This window comes from Nannospalax galili, unplaced genomic scaffold (assembly GCF_000622305.1).
Source record: "Nannospalax galili isolate Female #2095 unplaced genomic scaffold, S.galili_v1.0 scaffold530, whole genome shotgun sequence".
In the NCBI taxonomy this organism is placed as follows: domain Eukaryota; kingdom Metazoa; phylum Chordata; class Mammalia; order Rodentia; family Spalacidae; genus Nannospalax; species Nannospalax galili.
The window spans coordinates 285,617-304,654 of NW_008328331.1; the positions used below are offsets into that span (position 1 = coordinate 285,617).

Below are 19,038 nucleotides of genomic sequence, written 5' to 3' on the forward strand. Positions count from 1 at the left end.
GGGGTTAATTGTATACATAAAAATTTTAAAGGCTAGTCAATTAACAATTCCACTTCTAGAAATTAGTCCTATAGAAAAGCTGAAGTATATTCAGAAGGAGGAAATGGTTGAAAAACCTGGTTGAAGTGGTGCTGGCTGTGAGAACAAGTATGTGCTAAAGTGGCTAGCTCCTGTCCAGAGTGGTGGTGCACGCCTTTAGTCCCAGCACTCAGGAGGCAAAGGCAGGTGGATCTCTGTGAGATTGAGACCAGCCTGGTCTACATAGTCCATTCCAGGCCAGCTGGGGCTACAGGGAGACCCTGTCTTGGAAAGACAAAAAAGTGGCTAGCTCTTACTAAAGCAGGCCAAGAACAAGGTAAAAAGTTTAAAGACACAGTATGTGTCTTCTACAATGAAGGTAGAGAAGATATTGACACTGGACATGAGAGTTGATGATCCTCCCAGTGAAGTAGTAGTCCAAGTTCTGTTATGAAGGAGTTTAAGTGAGTGAATAAAACTTCTCAGGCCTTGAAGAAGTGTAGTTATGGAAGACAAGCTTTTGGGGTGGATATTGTGAACATTCTATCTCACAAGAGAAAGCTTGCTGAGACAAACGTTTAACCTGTGAAGGACAGTAAAAAAAAAAAAAAAAAAAAGGCTGGGGAAATAGCTCGGTTAGTAAAGTGCTTGCCGTGCAGGCATAGTACAAAGTTTTATCCACAGAACCCATGTAAAAAGGCCAGGTGCAATATTGTGTTTGTGATAGCCATGTTAAGGTGGCTTAGACACTTGGGTCCCTGGGGCTTGCTGTTCAGCCAGCCTAGCCTAGCCTAAGCAGCAAGTTCCAGGCCAGTGAGAAACTCTTTCTCAAAAAGCAAGGTGGAAGGCACTTAAGGAATGATACCTGAGGTTGATCTCTGGCCTCCATATGCACACGGTACACACACGTGCACGCACGCACACACAGACAGCAGGAAGAACTATAATTGAGTCCTGCAGCCCCAAACCCTAGTGTTGCAACTCTTTATTATATTCATTGTGATGAATGGAAAGTTGCCCACTTTGATCTGGGAAGTCATCATAATCTTATCAGGATCTGAGGAGTCTGCAGGATGAATCTATCTGAACTGTATTAGTGCTTCATTGTTGGTGCTTATCTTTTCTCTGGAATCTATATTGAGACTCGTGAAAAAATGGAAATGACAGTACATGACAGCTGAGATTTTGTTTCTAGATGATCAATCTTCCTTTTTCTTTTTCACCTTTGCAGGCTCAGAACAACCAGGCCGACCTGGCAGTCATGGATATGTTCGCTCCCCTTCCCCTTCAGTAAGAACTCAGGAGACCATGTTGCAGCAGAGACCCAGTGTTTTCCAGGGGACTAATGGAACCAGTGTTATCACACCTTTGGATCCAACTGCTCAGCTACGAATCATGTCAGTGTCTTGTACTATTACAGACATTTTGACCAGAAAAAGTACATCTCTTGCATATACATCTTTAAACTTTTAAAATTATTAACTCTTTGTCCACAACAGCACATATATGAAGGTCAGAGGACAACGTGGGGTAGTCAGTTCTCTCCTGACACCATGTGGGTCCTAAACTCAGGTTGTCAAGCTTGCTAGCAAGTACCTTTACCTATTAGCCTTCTTGCTGGCTTGCATGTACATCTTTAAAGCAGTGACTATAATAGTCAACATTTTCTAAACATTGCTAAACTTTTCTTTTTCAATTTGTTCTCCCCAACAAGCCCCACTCCCTCCCCACCCCAACCCTTTCCAACAAATATTCTTCCCTTTACAGAACTGTAATTTGGTCTTATTTACAGGCCACTGCCTGCCGGGGGCCCTTCAATAAGCCAAGGCCTGCCAGCCTCCCGTTACAACACTGCTGCGGATGCCTTGGCTGCTCTTGTGGACGCTGCAGCTTCTGCACCCCAGATGGATGTTTCCAAAACAAAAGAGAGTAAGCATGAAGCTGCCAGGTTAGAAGAAAATTTGAGAAGCAGGTCAGCAGCAGTTAGTGAACAGCAGCAGCTAGAGCAGAAAAACCTGGAGGTGGAGAAGAGATCTGTTCAGTGTCTGTACACTTCTTCAGCCCTTCCAAGTGGCAAGCCCCAGCCTCATGCCTCAGTAGTGTATTCTGAGGCTGGGAAAGATAAAGGGCCTCCTCCAAAATCCAGATATGAGGAAGAGCTAAGGACCCGAGGGAAGACTACCATTACTGCAGCTAACTTCATAGACGTGATCATCACCCGGCAAATTGCCTCGGACAAGGATGCGAGGGAACGTGGCTCTCAAAGTTCAGACTCTTCTAGTAGCTGTATGTATCAATCTGAGTTTCACAATGTGATATCTGAGTAAAGAATTACTTTATGCTTTAGGTAAAGCACGACATGGTATGAAATAATCTGCTTGAAAAGAAATGTAAGAAAAAAATTTGTGGGTGCAAAAATGTGTATTTTTATGATTTAAAGATCCCATTTCCTAAGTATCAACATATTATCCAGGAAAAAAACTGTTGAGTTATAGTTAGAAAGTGGCTAGATGGAAGTAGTTTCTTAATATATTTAGGCATTTGTAAGGTAATGGGTATCCCTTCAAGATCTGTGCTGCCAACTTGTACCTTCTCAGGAATTGTTTTCTAGGACATGGTTTACTATTTAGCTGATCTCCCAGCTCTTTGTTCTTTTTCTAAGGTACAGGTTTTTTTTTTTAATGAGATTATTATTAGTGACTGGTATTTACCTTGCATCTTTCTGGTTAGTTGCTCTGATGTTTGCCCTGAAAGTAAGAATTTCAAAGATGTATACAAAAATACTAGAAGGGTTTTGTTTTTGTTATTTTTGAGACAGGGTCTCCCTGTAGCCCCAGCTGGCCTGGAACTCACTGTGTAGACCAGGTAGGTCTTGAACTCACAGAGATCCGCCTGCCTCTGCCTCCCAAGTGCTAGGGCTACAGGCGAGCGCCACCACGCCCGGCTAGAAGTAAAGTTTTTAAATAATTTCTAGGAGCTGATGAGAAGGCTCAACAGGAAGCCTGATGACCTGAACCCACATGGTAGAAGAGGAGCAATCAACTGACCTCCACATAACATGCTGCAACATGCATGCCCCCACAGGGGGGAAAATTGATAAAAAATTCTTAAAGTTCTATTCTATATGGAATTCTAGAAAAAACTAGCAGGTACTTAAATAGAGGTGCTATTTTGAAGTAATTTAGTCATATAGTCGGTCATTTCTTTGGTGTCCATTAAGGAAATTCAGTAGCACTGAAACATGTAATTTATCTTCAAATATTGTTATGTCACTGTAATTTGTTTAGATCCATGTCTACACTATTGCTGCCTGAGGCTTTTAGAAAGGAACAGCTTGGTAGTGAATTAAAAGATATACTTCCTTTAACCTGGGATTAGGAAATGTTACAACGGGTTTTCACTGCATAAAAATGCTAGCTCGGGTGGAGAGTGCTAGAAAGGACATCTTGGGGGAGCTAGCAGCTCCTAGACTCCTTAGACATTATAAGCTAAGCACTTCTTTTCAGTCTACATTACAAAACATACTTTGGTCTGTGAATTTACTTTCTGCCAGTCTGAAAGTAGAAAGCCTGGTTCTTAGGTCTGTGTTCCTATTTCTGAGTGCAGTTATATCACTGACTGAACAACATCCTGCATGAAATCAACAGGCTACTAACAATTACTTGGCATGGTTTTCATTATGACTTGAGACCTCCCACATCCTGGAAATGAGGCGCACTGCCTTCACTTTGCTCCTAAGTCTTCAAGAGCAATGAACATAATTCAGAATCAGACTTGCAATGGACAGAATACTGTTATTCTCATTTAAGATGCTGGTTCATAAGCAGTGATGATTAATAGTGAAATAAAAAATGCCAAGTCAATATAAGTTACTTACAACACAGTGGTTAATTTAGCTCCTGAACAATAATTCCCATCGCATTTATCAGGTTCTCATCTTCAGAACTCAAGTAACTGCTTTCCATGACCAGGTGGGGTGCAGGTCAAGCTGTTCAGTTGAATACTAGAGCAGCATGTGGCAACCATGTAGCTGTCTGTACCTATGTTCTGCGAAGGTCACATCCCTTTCTCTGACCCTGGTATAGCATATAGATAGTTCTAACACCAAAAGGTTCTTGAGCAAGTTCTATTTGCTTTTCCCTGGGTCTCAGCTCTGAGCATGGTAGGACTGTGAAAAGCTGCCCATAATCCTCTTCTGCATAGCCTGTCAGTTTTCCTGAGCTGCATCCTCTCCATGTAACCACCTTCCAGAGTTGGTTGATACTGCACCCCCTTTTAAAGTTATTTTCTTTTGCATATTCCCTACTACCTCTATTTTTGCAATGTAACATAGTACTAAAAAATTATTTGAGACCCAGGTGTAGTGGTGCCTGCCTTTAATCCCAGCACTCAGGAGGCAGAGCCAGGCAGATCTCAGTGAAAGGGAGGTCAGCCTGTTCTACATATTAGTTCCAGGCCAACTGTGGCTATAGGGATACCCTGTCTCAAAGAGATCAAAAAAAAAAAAAAAAAATTGAAGTAATTTTTGTCAGCAATACTTTGGTTGAGAAAATTTCACAATGTTTTATAAGCAGTAACGTTAAAAGCCTTATGATAGTGAAGCATCTTTATAGTTTTGCCAAGATCAAATTGTCCCACAGAAGTGGAATTGCTGAAATTGATTGTTGACACCTACCTCTTCATTTATTATTCTCCTTTGATGAGTGTTAGCCTGGTGATTCCTTCCTGAGCTCTAGAGGCTTATCACAGATCTGTGTGTTATTCTGCTTCATCTCATTTTAGTAGGGGTTCAAAGAAACACACCAGAGGAAGAGGGGTGGGAATAATGTAAATATGGCACCCGTGTATGAAAGCCTCAAAAAATAAAAAATTTAAAAAAGAGAAACTTACATCCTACTGAGATTAGGAACACAGAAGCACTTTTAACAGTCTGTTGAGTGTGATAAGTTTTATTGCTGCTATTAAATACCATTGGATGTCTCTAAGTAGAGTAAAATCTAAACAATGCAAATAGGTTTGAAGAAGTTGGACTTTTTGAACTGTCTATGGATTTGTTTTAAAATGAGATTCTTTTCTTAAAGTATCTTCTCACAGGTATGAAGCACCTAGTGATGCTATTGAGGTGATAAGTCCCGCCAGCTCACCTGCACCGTCCCAGGACAAACCACAGGCCTATCAGCCAGAGATTGTTAAGGCAAATCAAGCAGAAAGTATGTCTCTTTTAGCCACCATTTGCTTTTTTTTTGATACTTGGTTCTAAATACCTGTCTAGGCCACATTAAAAAATAACCTGTTTTCTGGTAATCTGCTTTAGAAACATTTAGAGCTGTACTAACAAAATGCAACTTTTAAGCTATTATTGCTTACTCGTTTATTTATACTTTAATGAAAATGGCTGGTATAGGGCAGGGAGATGGCTTGATAGGTAAAATGCCTGCTGCCACAGCATGAGGAACTGAATTTGGATCCCCAGAACCCACATAAAAACCAGGCATAGTGACGAGTACCTAGGGCAAGCACAGGTGGATCCTTGAAACTTGTAAGTCAGCCATGAGCTTCAGGTTCGAGAGTCCCTGTCTGAAAAAAAAAAAAAATCAAAGTGAACAACAACAGAAGAAAGGCACCCAGCATCAGCCTCTGGCCCCACACGCACACACACAGAGGAAAATAATTGATAACTTTGCTTCTACTCAACGTTTTACTCTTCTAGTTTTCATGTTTCTATCATGAAACACATCTTTTTCTTGTGTTCTTCTGAGTGGTGGTTAATATTGATACTGAGTCAAGGGCAGAGGCATCCTAGGAGTAAAGCATCTGTTCTTTATTAGATGAGCCCACCCGGCAGTATGAAGGACCACTGCATCACTATCGACCCCAGCAGGAGTCATCATCTCCACAGCAGCAGCCGCAGCAACAGACACCTCAGCCACCGCCCTCATCCTCCCAGGCAGAGGGAATGGGGCAGGTGCCTAGGACCCATCGGCTGATCACACTTGCTGATCACATCTGTGTAAGCTTTTTACTACTTAATTTTTTGGGTCATGCAGAAAGATTTTATAAAGAGAAATGAATGCAGTAAAGATGTTAAGGTTAAAAGGCCTGGTGGCACATATCAGCACTCAGGAGGCTACAGCAAGTGACTGCCATGCGTTCATGGCCAGTCTGGGATACAGAGTGATTCGTGATCTCCAGAAAAGAAAACAAAGTTAAAATTATTGATACCACTTCTGGGTAGGTATTTAATATGCTTACCCACTTCCTTCCTTCCTCATTCACAGCAAATCATCACACAAGATTTTGCTAGAAATCAAGTTTCTTCACAGAGTCCTCAACAGCCTGCTCCTCCTTCTACATTCCAAAATTCACCGTCAGCTTTGGCATCCACACCTGTAAGAAATAAAACATCAAGTCGCTACAGCCCAGAATCCCAGTCTCAGTCTGTCCTGCATCAAAGACCAGGTTCTAGAGTCTCTCCAGAAAACATTGTGGACAAATCCCGGGCAAGGTATAGTCCTTTTTGCCAAACATATGTAAATTTTACAGCAGTAGAATAACTTGAATAGCTCTGTAAGGCAGGTGATTTACTTGTCACACCAAAAATTTCATTTGCTTTTCTCTCCTGGAAAGTGGAAATGAGGGTATTTTTCCTTCATGTATTATTCTTGGACTGCTCATTGCCTGGGCATTTGGCATTATGTATGTGTATTAATGTATATTCAAAGGTAGTTTGATGGTGGTTTACAGATGTTTGAATGCTCTTTCAAAATTATTTCTTAGGCTGGGCAGGTAACACATGCCTGTAATCCTAGCCATTCAGGAGGCAAAGGCAAGAGGATATGAAGCTTGAAGCTAGTTTAGCCTCTATCATGAGACCCTGTCTCAAAAACAAATCAACACCACCAAAAAACTGAGCTGTGATTTAGCTCAATAGCAGAGTACTTACCTAGCATGTACAGAGCCCTGGGTTTGATCCCCAGTACTGCCTGCTAAAAAATAATTTCTGAATGTTTATCTTAAGGGTTTCTGTTCAGTCAGCAGTGATAATATTTAGGTAGGTAACATTATATGAAGGAAAGTAACAGTTGACAAGATGGCTCTTGATGCCAAGCCTGATGATCTGATTTCAATCCCCAGACTCTGGGAAAATTGTCCTCTGACCTCCACATGCACATGATGGCACAGAAGTATAGAGACACCATAAATAAATGAAATTTTTCAGAAATTGGGTAAGAGTAGGCTGGCAAGATGACTCAGAAATTAAGAGCATGTGCTGTTCTTGCAGAGGACCTGAGCTTAGTTCCCAGCATCCACATCAGGTAGTTTACAGTTGCCTGTAACTCCAGTTCCAAGGGATCAGCTGCCCTCTTCTGGCCTCCATGGGCACCTGCATACATGGCATACACACAGAAACACAAACATACAAACAAAAATAAATCTTAAGAAAAGGAAAATGAAAATAAGGCCAATAGGGGCTGGAGAGATGGCTTCAGCGGTTAAGAACACTGACTGTTGAACCAGGTTCAAATCCCAGCACCCACATGGCAATTAACAACTCCATTAACTCCAGTTCCAGGGGATCCAACAGCCTCTTCTGTCCTCTGCAGGCACTGCACAACACGGGTGCACTTACCTACATGCAGACAATACATGCATACACATAAATAAAACATTTTTTTTAAAAAAAAGCAAAAAATAAGGCCAACAGAATCATGGGAGGAAATGTTTTATATGGCAGGGCTATTTGGTAAAGAGTATATTTTCTTACTCATTGCTGTCCGAATTTTTTCTAAAAAGAAGTAGAGGGGTTTTTTTGTTGTTGTTTTGTTTTTTTTGTCTTTTTGAGACAGGGTCTCCTTGTAGCCCCAGCTGTCCTGGAACTCACTATGTAGACCAGGCTGGCCTCAAACTCACAAAGATCCACCTGCCTTTGCCTCCCAAGTGCTGGGATTAAAGGCGTGCGCCACCATGCCCGGCAAGAAGTAGACTTTTTAAGTTCAAAGTAGTACACTGAATACAAACTGTTATTAAATCATATTTAAATAGCACAAAGGAAATTAAGACTGCTGAGAACAAGAATGAATATTACAAAGCAAAGATTCTAGTAAATACTTTGAAGATACCTAGAGGATAGATAAACCAGAGAAATAGAAGCCAATGCTCAGAGTCTAAAAAAAGGAGAAATCTGTACAAGTCATTCTCCAGGCTGCCTACCAACCCCTCAAAATGAGCAAAGAATAGAAAGAAAAAGAATAATTTCTTTAAGAAACTGGTCTTTAAAAAGAAAAACTGTAACAGAAGTTTGAAACATATACAAAAGTATAAATCTGCACAACAAATCTCCATGTATCAGTTGTTTCATTTGATCCTCACTTGTTCTTTCTCTCCCCGTCTCCCAAAGAGAACTGTTTTGAAGCAAACTTTGGACATAATCATTTCAAGAAACTTAATGATCTTAAAGATAACATGAAGTATGTTTATTCTGTTTTAGAAAGAAAAGTGCAGTTATATATAACTTCAGGCTGGCTATAGTCCCAGCTGCTCAGAGGCTGAAGCAGGAGGATCTATAGAGCTCAGGATTTCCAGACCAGACAAGCACCCATATGCCAAACAAAAAACTGCAGAAAACTACAGTATACAGCAGATTTATAACAACTGGTGGCATTTATGAAGAGATTGCATTTGGCTTTTTCACTTGTAATACTACATCTGTGCATCTCAGCTCTTAGTAAAATCACCTCAGTTTTATAGTCTAAAATGTTTACACAGCCCATAATGTATAAAACAACATTAACTGCTTTTATATATATATATATAGTTCTGGGAATGGAACTCAGGGCCTTGTACATGCAAGGCAAGCACTCTACTAGTGAGCTATACCCCAGCCCCTGATTTTTAATCTGTAAGCAAACTGCAGAGGCGTTCCATGGATTTAGAATAGGGTGTGCATCATTAGTCACATAAAAATGACATTTGATACCTGGGTAGTGGGGGGAGACAAAGGAGTAGGGTAGGAGGATATATATGTGCTTAGTTTTACATTTTTTAAAATGAAATATAAATGGTTAAAGTATACTATATAATGTTAAAATAACATAAACTAAAGATTAAAATAAAATGGGCAAAAGATGGAGAAGGCAACTTCTTACATAGAAGTGTTGATACTATTTCAAGTCTGGTAAGAAAAAGTGTAAGATTAAAGTTTCATAGGTAAGCCTCAAAGAACTAAAAAAATTGTCAGCATTTTAAGAAATGGGTAAGATTGAAAGGGAAAGGAAATATAAAGTACATTTATAAAATTATGCATAACTATAGTAGCAAATGCAGTAGCCCTGCCTCACAACCTAATCATTTCCATGTTCCACTCCAGCAGGCCTGGAAAATCTCCAGAGAGGAGTCACATCCCATCAGAGCCCTACGAGCCCATCTCCCCACCCCAAGTTCCTGTTGTACATGAGAAGCAGGACAGCATGCTGCTCCTTTCACAAAGGGGAGTGGAACCTTCGGAGCAAAGGTGATGACAACACACTTTGTTGCCACAGCTCCTCTTAGGGGCAGGTTCAGCGCCCAAGGCTTCCCTTAAGCCACTTCCTGTTTTCTCTTTTTGGCTTTTATATCAGGATAGAACTCTCAGCAGAGTGCTTAGAATATTTTCCCAATGAGCTAATGCTACTGAATATTAGCCAAAATATCTTAAGATTTAAATAGGCTAGAGGAAGTTTGTTCATTATTTCCATTGGCAGTCAATCCTTCTAGACCTTTTTAAGAAACGTGTAACATTGGGGTGTTTCTTCTGTACCAAGTATTGTGGACTATATACAGACCAATCTGCCTTGTATATTTTCTTACTTCTCTAACCCTAACTCCAACTTGAATGATTAGCTGTCATTGATTTGTCCTTCCAATCACTCTACTTCATCAGAGTAATTTGTTTAAAACTCACATTAAGAAAAGCACTAAATCACTAGCACGGTATTTCGTTCCCCTCAGGACCAAGCTTAAGCAGTTTCATTTCCTGCCATTTCACCCTTACGCTGTATTCTCATCTGAGTTCCTTTCTCTAAAACTCAGATTATTTTCTTGTATGCCCTCTCAATCATATATATATATTTATGTGTATGAGTGTATTGCCTGCATGTAAGTGCACCTGTGTGATGCAGTGCCCGAGAAGGTCAGAATGTGTTGGATCCCCTGGAACTAGAATTATGGACAGTTGTTAGCCTCCATGTGGGTTCTGGGATTGAACTCGGGTCCTCTGGAAGAGCAGCCAGTGCTCTTAACCACTGAGTCATCTCTCCAGCCCTGTATGCTCTCTCTTGATGCTGAGAGGCAAATACATGATTTACTGGTGCTCAGGGGGGTAGGCAGAGGAGAGTCCAGTTTTTTAAAACAAGATCTATCTAACCCTGGACTGCTGGTGAATTTCTGATAATGTGTTTACTGTATGTATTTTTAGCAACACAATGCATGTTGGAAATTTCAATGAAATGAGGAAAATATTTTTGCAGAGGGAATATTCAGTTTCAATATACATTTACATCTTTTCCCAAGTATGTGAGTGGTTAAGCACAAGAACCTTGTCCTTCTAACAGAAAGTGTTCCTGTGTTTAAATGGCCAATGAATCCATATAAGCACATAAGGTTATCAACAGCCTTCCATAGGTTCTACCAGCATCTCTGGCTCTGACTAGATCTTTGGTGGACTTGATCTGTTAGGGGAAACCTGTTTGTATTGAGTATAGGAAGATACCAATGAATATGAAATCCTTTGCTAAACTCAACTCCTCTTTTAGAGTCTGCTTGAAATGATTATAACAGACAAGCAATTTTATGTAGATATTGTAGCAATTTTGCTACATCGCTGATTGGCTAGATGAGCTCTTGCTGTTTTATATACCTCGGGGTGTTATTAGTTATAACTAATGTCCCTATGAAGAATTTTGCTAATAAACTGGCTCTTAGTTATGTGGTACCAGTAGTTTGTGCTTAATCCTAAATTTAGTTTCATCTTTGAGAGCTAAAGCACTTGTCTATTTTCTTTTTTTTTAAACAGGGTCTCCTTGTAGCCCCAGCTGTCCTAGAACTCACTATGTAGACCAGGCTGGCCTTGAACTCAAGAGATCTGCCTGCCTCAGCCTCCCCAAGTGCTGGAATTAAAGGCCTGCCTTTAATCCACGCCTGGCCCCTTGTCTATTTTCTAAATAGCTTCTGGTCACATATTTCTCAGGGTTGTAACCACAAACACAGAATTGGGAGGTAGTTTTCTGAAGTGCCTCACTGATAGGAATGTTCCCAGGGTTAGGAGTACATGATTATAATAGACTGAACTCTGTTCCTAACAGGAATGATTCTCGCTCACCAGGGAGTATAAGCTACTTGCCTTCATTCTTCACCAAGCTTGAAAGCACATCACCCATGGTTAAATCAAAGAAGCAGGAAATTTTTCGTAAGTTGAACTCCTCTGGTGGAGGTGACTCTGATATGGGTAAGTGGGATTTCTTTCATGAACCCCAAATAAAACATGCATTAACAATGACATCTCCAATGTTGCCTTTCTTGTAATCTTTGAGTTTGGAGGATACTATAGGGCATCTATGTGATACTCTGATTCTAAAATGCCTGCTAGTTTATGAACAGTTCGAACCCAACTTAGGAAGTAGGAACTTTGTGTTTTCTGAAGCTTATCCATCTTCATTGGAACTAATGCTGGCTCTGGGGCACAGTTGTTTTTTTTTTTTCTTATGTGGAACTGGATTAACTACATAGGCTTTTATTGTTTTGTCTGTCTGTTTTTAAACCCACTTGCCCTACTTTTGTCTTATTTGAGCCACCTCCATATGACATCTTCAAATATTTGAAGGAATGTCCTTCATGGGTCTTACATCTCTTTAATTCCATTTCATCAATTGTTCTCCACACCTGTGTTCCATATGATACTATCTCACTTTATTTAGCTATCTTTTGATAATCCTCTGAATAATATATCCTAAATTCATCATTCTCATTGTAGCTTAAGAGTATCTTACCATTTTTATTAGAAAACTAAAACGCCAATACACTAAGCATAATGCAGATGTTAAGGTGTCAGTAGGCCACTCTGAAACTACAGTCTCCCCTGCTGTATTTGGGAATTACCAGCCTGAATACAAAACAAAACAGAACTATCTGTGTTGCTTCATTCCAACTATTTTCTAACCTACCAGGGCCTACCTGAATCTCAGTTCAGTCATTTGACATTCATATGCAGCTATGATTAAATTGTCTAAAAAATACATATATCAAATATCAGTAACAAGAGTAGCAGATGATTAAAGTCACACTGAAATATGAGCTACACTGCATGTAATTATTTCCATTTTATATACGAGGAAATTAGGTCAGAGAGGCTTAATAACTGGTGCTAGTTACGTAACTAGCAAGTAATAGAGCTGAATTTCAAACCTAGGCATTCTAATGTGAATCTATGCTTCCAGTACACTAACTACCCTCTGACAGTTCTGCACTCTTGTCTCTAGGATTGTTGGTAAATATCTGACAAAGCTGCATGGCAGACTATTATTTGCATGCCTTCTTGTACCATGTGAAAGTTTTATTAAACCACCAGCTATATCTAGTGATAGAGAATATAGACAGACCACAGTCTTGTGATCCATCTACTAGCCTTCTGATCCTGTCACAAGGAATTCTGGGCTCTGAAGTCTAAACTACCAGGCAGGTATATGGTTAGATCTCTACCACTCAGTGATTCTTAATTTTCTATTAATATCTATTATATCTATTCAGTGGGAAAAAGGATGAGCCCAGGATTACTTCTTGTGACTTTCCCTATGTCTAAGTTATTAGATTCATCTTTTTTTTTCTTGCACAGCAAATGTAGACAAAGGAAACATAAGAGCTCCAGAGTTCAAAAGGGCCTCAAGAGAGAAATACCCTAGGTTCTCTTTTTAACTGACAACAAATCATCTCAAAGATAAATATTGAAAAATGCTGACCAAAATAAACTGGCCCCATCCCTTGTTTAAAAATAGTTCATCACAGATTTCGGGTCTAAATTCTTCAATTTTCCCTATTTATATAGTTCCTCACATACCACCAACAAAAAAAATTGGTGTCCTCATTTTCAAGTTCTCTCATAACCCAAAGATGGTCTAAGCATACAGACACACAGGTCTCAGGACAGCCAGCTGTCCAGAACTAGTTCACCTTGGTATTGCCTGTATTCTTCCTCTCTAGTCTGTCTTGCTTTTCTAGTGGAAAGTGAGTTGATTAAGCCTACTTTGTAGCCTTTCCTCTGGCAGTGTTTTACACTGTCCGTGGCAGCATCTCTACTCTGATTCAGCAGAGTACATGTTGATGGATGGTCTCATAAGTACACAATGAAACAGGCACCTAACAGGAGATAAAGCACATTAGTGTTTTAAGGCAAATATTAACAAAATTGCATTTGAATCTGAGATTTTTTTTTTAATTGTAAGAGCTCTGGCTGTGGAAAAAGGGAATTACATGAAACCAATGAGCTCCTGGGGCTCTAGGGCTCCAAACAGCTGTCGTTGGGAAATAGAAAAAGCCACCAGCCATCAAGAGAGTTTTGCTTCAATTTGGTGTCAATTTCAGTTTTTCAGGGACAGAACAAATACTGTTCTTTAAAAACCATACTACTTTAAAATTAACTTTACTCAACATCTTTACAGTAAGTGGCAGAAATCCACATCCCTTTTTCTAGAGATACTCTTCTAGTGATTCAGAATTAGTCATATGGCATTCATATGCAGCTGTGATTAACTTGTCTAAAAAATATATATATCAAACATCAGTAACAAGAGTAGCAAAAGATTAAACTAATACTTAAGTATGTTCTCCTCTCTTGTTCTCTCTCATGAGCTCAGCCTTGCCCTTGACTCTTTTCTCCAGGGGTCTCATCCTCCCTTTTACTTAAGGACTATAGTCTCTGAGCCATTTCCACTCTGTGGAGGTTTAAAATGAATTTCATGTATAAAACCCTTGAATTTGTATGTGAGCTCAGCTTTTCATTTTTTCTTAAGCATCTTACTGCGTTCTTAATTATGTGAAACCCAATGTGCACTGCACTGCACTGCCCCACACAGGAGTTCCTGCTCCTTCCCCACCAGTTAACTTCATTCTACTCTGCTTTCTTGCCTCCTGTCAGGTCTGCTGAGCAGCTCTTAGGTGCTTTACTTTCCCCTGCCTTTATCACATTTATCACATTCTTTCTTTAAGACAAAGAGTTTTCAAACTCTACTTACTGTGTACCACAGCTATTTTTGTACAAGACCCCAAGAATGTAGAAAATGGCATTTTCCTGAAGTTACCCAGGCAATTCTGATTTGTGTGGCCTCAGAAAGTGAGTGCCAAACTTAACTCTGTAAGTCAAGGAAGGGACACATTCTGAGTGTTCTGGTATTATCATTAGTTGAACTATGTGAAACTATATTTATCTGACCATTTTTGATAATTAACCAGCTTAGCAAATAAATAAGTTCTATTCTATAAACTTTGTGATAATTACAAAGTTGTGTGTTACCTGACCACTGGTCTGTAGTTCTTCCTGGTATTTTTTGTTTTGTTTTTCCTTCCCTCTTCTAATCAGTTTCAGATTGCTCTGCTTAGGAAAGTTCATTTCTAGACACACACTATTCACAGTCAATCATTAGGCAAAAGTCCATGTTCCTGCAGTCTAATTGCTTTGGCATCACGTCTTGTGTGTATTGCCTACATATAGGTAAGTGCACCCATGTCATGCAATGCCTGTGGACCACAGAAGAGGCTGTCGGATCCCCTGGAGCTGGAGTTATGGACAGTTGTTAGCTGCCATGGAGGTGCTGCGATTCAAACCTAGGTCTTCTGCAAGAACAGCCAGTGTTCTTAACCACTAAGCCATCTCTCTTGCTCCAGGCATCATTTCTTTAGCCATTTACATCCAGCATTAATTTCCTTTTAAAATTCTCTGTACCTTTGAGTTGGAAAGTTGGCTCAACAGTTAAGAACACTGGCTGCTCCTGCAGAGGACCTGGGTTCAATTCCCAGCACCCACATGGTGGCTAAAAACCATCTGTTGCAGGGAATCTGATACCCTATTCTGACCTTCAAAGGTATTGCACATCTCAGGTGCACTTAACATACATGCAGGCAATACACAAAAATAGTAAATATTTTAAATTCTCTGTACCAAATTAACCAAATTAGAAGAGGTGATTGAAACAATTTAGGCGTCCAGGTCTCTTCTCTTCTGGCACAAGATGCTTTACCAGTGATTTTTGTTTCTTCATTTCTTATTCAAGCTGCAAATTATAAAATATGCAGTGCCCAGGATGAATCAGCAGGGCATGATGGCACAGGCCTTTAATCCCAGCACTCAAGAGGCAGAGGCAGGCAGCTATGGCTACATAGTGATACCCTGTCTCAAGAAAGAAAGAAAAAAAAAAAAAGGTGAATAAAGGGGTTGGAGAGATGACTCTCAGCAGATAGTGCCCCAGTTTGGTTCTAGGCACCCACATGGCAGCTCACAACTATCTAACTCCAGTTCCAAGGGACCTGACACCCTCTTCTGGCCTCCACGGGCTTTGCATGCATGTTGTGTGCAAATGTACACGCAGGCAAAACACTCATACACAGAAAATACATTTTTTTGGAAGGTGAATCAAGAGGCAGATTCTTTTGTGTTATCCATGGATATTTCCTGATTTCTTTTCTCCATCCCAAGAAAGTTACTTTCATTGTATCTTCACATAATCAATGAAATGACTATGGAAAATTAAGCAATCAATAATTCTGGGAATTTTTTTTGAGACTTTATATCACCATACATGATTATCTCATCTCAACTAACCTAAAGATTTGTTTAAATGCAGCAGCTGCTCAGCCAGGAACAGAGATCTTCAATTTGCCAGCAGTTACTACATCAGGTAAGATTCTAAATACATTATTTACCAATAAAACTTGGTAGGGTTAGCAGTTGATCCAATACTTGTTAAAAAGATGAGTGAGAAAAACAGAAGTTACTGCAAACAGAGAACTAAAAAAAAAGTGATTGGAGGACTACAGAGACCTCTGTGGGCCCTCAGAGGTCTTACAGGCACTGGGTCAAGTACTGTGTGAATTGATCAGGCTAGAGGGTTTATGTTTTCTGTTCATTTCCCTGTATCATGATCTGCCTCAAAAACAAGCAGTGGTGCACGGACTTGTCTCCTGTAGGCGCAGTTAGCTCTAGAAGCCATTCTTTTGCTGATCCTGCCAGTAATCTCGGTTTAGAAGATATTATCAGGAAGGCCCTCATGGGAAGTTTTGATGATAAGATTGAAGATCATGGAGTTGTCATGTCCCAGCCTGTGGGAGTTGTACCTGGTGGTGCCAGCACCTCGGTTGTGACCAGCAGTGAGACACGGAGAGATGAAGGTGATCCATCGCCTCATTCAGGTAAAATTTTCATTTTCATTTCCGTGTTTTCTCCTGACTTTCCTAAGAAAACACCAATTTGCTGGCTAAGTTCAGATGGATTGCTAAGAGAATTCATTAGTCAATATAGGCTTAGTCACCTCTGAAGGCTTGTAGTTCCTTTTTAAATTTTAACTTGCCTAGACATTACAGTAACATGAACAGAAGTTAAAAGCAAGTTTTTACTCAGAATATCACCCTTCCTTCACTTTTGTTCCCATCTAGTTCTTACCTATACATTTTAATGGCAGTACAAATATAATTTCATATTGTTGTTTTAATAAAAGTGATTTCCTATTATAATAAAAATAAGCTCAGTGCAAGTATAAGTCATAGACAAGATAGGGGAAAAAGGAACAAAAACACCCTACAAATCCTCAAGCTAGCAAGACAGGTTAGCTGAAGACCACATCAATTTGCTCACTACTCTAGAAATGAAGTCTTGTTTCTGTTCTTCTAATCTTTATTGATTATGTATGTATGTGTTAAGATTATGTTAGCCCCAGGTGTGGCGGTGCATGCCTTTAATCCCAGCATTTGGGAAGCAGATGCAGGCAGATCTCTGTGAGTTCTAGGCCAGCTGGGACTTCAGGGAGACCCTGTCTCAAAAAGACCAAAAAATAAAAAATTTAAAGCAGATTTTATTAGCAACTGTTATGGAATTACAATGATACTGGTTGTGTAATATTTGAGGTAAGGTGAAATTCTTCTGTTGGAGCTGAGAAAAAATTGTGCTAATTAAACCAGTGAATTTTGGAGAAAAATAGAAAGAGCCAGTAAGAGTTGACTTAAAGTCTTTTCCTTGACATACTTCAAGTGGTTTAATTTCTCTGCTTTTTTTTTTTTTTTTTTTTTTTATTGGAAGGGTAGGCAGGAGGGAAGCAGTCATTAGATAAGATTTTATTGACCTGTATAAGACCAGTATAAAAAAGCTCTGGTGTTCCAAAGTTTCATTTCCTTGGTCACCATCACCATATATTTTTAATTTTATAGCATAAAGATGTCTTCCCTAACCTTTTTAAGGATTTTGGTTACTGTAAGCATTGCTGGGTTTTACATATTCTTTATTCAACTGGGTATAGAGTATGGGTTCTTCATGCTACTGTTCTGATTTTTTTCACCTAACATATTCAGCACTTTGGTAGATTTTGTTGTTGAGAACTTAAATACTGTACAACATAATTAATAGTCTGACCTGAATTTCACTTTTAGGAGTTTGCAAACCAAAGCTGATCAACAAATCAAACAGTAGGAAGTCTAAATCTCCTATTCCTGGGCAAGGCTACTTAGGAACTGAACGTCCCTCTTCTGTGTCCTCTGTACATTCAGAAGGCGACTACCACAGGCAGACGCCAGGGTGGGCTTGGGAAGACAGGCCCTCTTCAACAGGTAGGAAGCCTGGTTTAAAAGGTAGAAAACCAAATTCAAACAAACCTGTATCAAGCTTTCTTGTATTGTTTCTTTGTGACTTATTCATAATTGGGGAAGAACTACAGTGCCTTTTCTCTATCATTAAAAGGTTCCACTCTTCACAGCAGAAACTCAATTCATGTGCTCTCATCCATTCTTCCTATCTCTGTGTTATGCTTGGTGATAACCAATATTTGCTGTTTATGAAGGAAATAAGTCTGGTTTCAATTTTTCCATGAACTGTACTTGAATGAATTGACTCCTAAGGTGACTCACCTTTAGCCTTTTCTAAGAAATCAAAACTTGAACTGAGATAAACAGTGCTTTAACAAAAGGCGTATCTCCATACTGGGAAGGGGGGAGGGGCCCCAAACCTAGGGTCCCCCCCCCCCCCAAGGTCTTTTTGAAGCAGGGTCTCCCTGTAGCCCCAGCTGTCCTGGAACTCACTGTGTAGACCCCCCCCCCCCCAACAACAACAGAGATCCACTTGCCTCTGCCTCTCCCAAGTGGGGATTAAAGGTGTGTGCCACCACACCCGGCTGGGTGTTTCTTATGTATTATTACTTTGTGTGCTTTAGTGGGGGGGTGGGGGGGGGCTTTCTAAAATAACCGTTTTTGTTTGTTTGTTTTTGTGTGTACGTATGCATTGCCTGCATGTAGGTAGGTAAGTGCACCCATGTCGTGCAGTGCCCACGGAGATCAGAAGAGGTTGTCAGATCCCCTGGGATGGGAGTTACGGACAGTTGTTAGCTGCTATGTGGATGCTGGGATTCGAACCCCGGTCTTCTGGAAAAACAACCAGTGTTCTTTACTGCTGAGCCATCTCTCCAGCTCCAAAATAACCATATTTCTAAAATAACCATAATTATGATAGATTCTAATAAGGCTGGATATTACTATGGATTTTTTTTTTATTATTTTTATTTTTATGTGTATCCGTGTACTGCCTGCATGTATGTGAGTGTACCCATGTCATGCAATGCTGCGGAGGTCAGAAGAGGGCTTCGGATTCCCCTGGAACCAGAGTTAAGGACGGTTTGTAGCCACCATGTGGGTGCTGGGAATCGAACCCGAGTCCTCTGCAAGAACAGTCAGTGCTCTTAACCACTGAGCCATCTCTCCAACTCCCCCGCCGTCCTATTTTTATAACTAGTTTTTACT

At 40.1% G+C, this 19,038-nt stretch overlaps 1 protein-coding gene across 16 annotated transcripts in view; it reads left to right on the forward strand.

The window, feature by feature from the left end:
- The window catches only part of Ncor1 (nuclear receptor corepressor 1), a 179,658-nt gene that overhangs the window by 158,260 nt on the left and 2,360 nt on the right, over positions 1 to 19,038 (forward strand). For 10 of the 16 annotated variants that reach the window (XM_008824153.3, XM_029557238.1, XM_029557431.1 and 7 more), the window contains 10 exons: positions 1,250 to 1,415; positions 1,811 to 2,304; positions 5,100 to 5,228; positions 5,847 to 6,028; positions 6,297 to 6,523; positions 9,386 to 9,529; positions 11,358 to 11,500; positions 15,885 to 15,938; positions 16,228 to 16,449; positions 17,680 to 17,856. In XM_008824153.3, coding sequence (XP_008822375.1) covers positions 1,250 to 1,415; positions 1,811 to 2,304; positions 5,100 to 5,228; positions 5,847 to 6,028; positions 6,297 to 6,523; positions 9,386 to 9,529; positions 11,358 to 11,500; positions 15,885 to 15,938; positions 16,228 to 16,449; positions 17,680 to 17,856 — 1,938 coding nt within the window. The remainder of the gene's footprint in view (positions 1 to 1,249; positions 1,416 to 1,810; positions 2,305 to 5,099; positions 5,229 to 5,846; positions 6,029 to 6,296; positions 6,524 to 9,385; positions 9,530 to 11,357; positions 11,501 to 15,884; positions 15,939 to 16,227; positions 16,450 to 17,679; positions 17,857 to 19,038) is intronic. The other 6 variants (XM_029557509.1, XM_008824959.2, XM_029557263.1 and 3 more) reach the window with 5 other exon arrangements.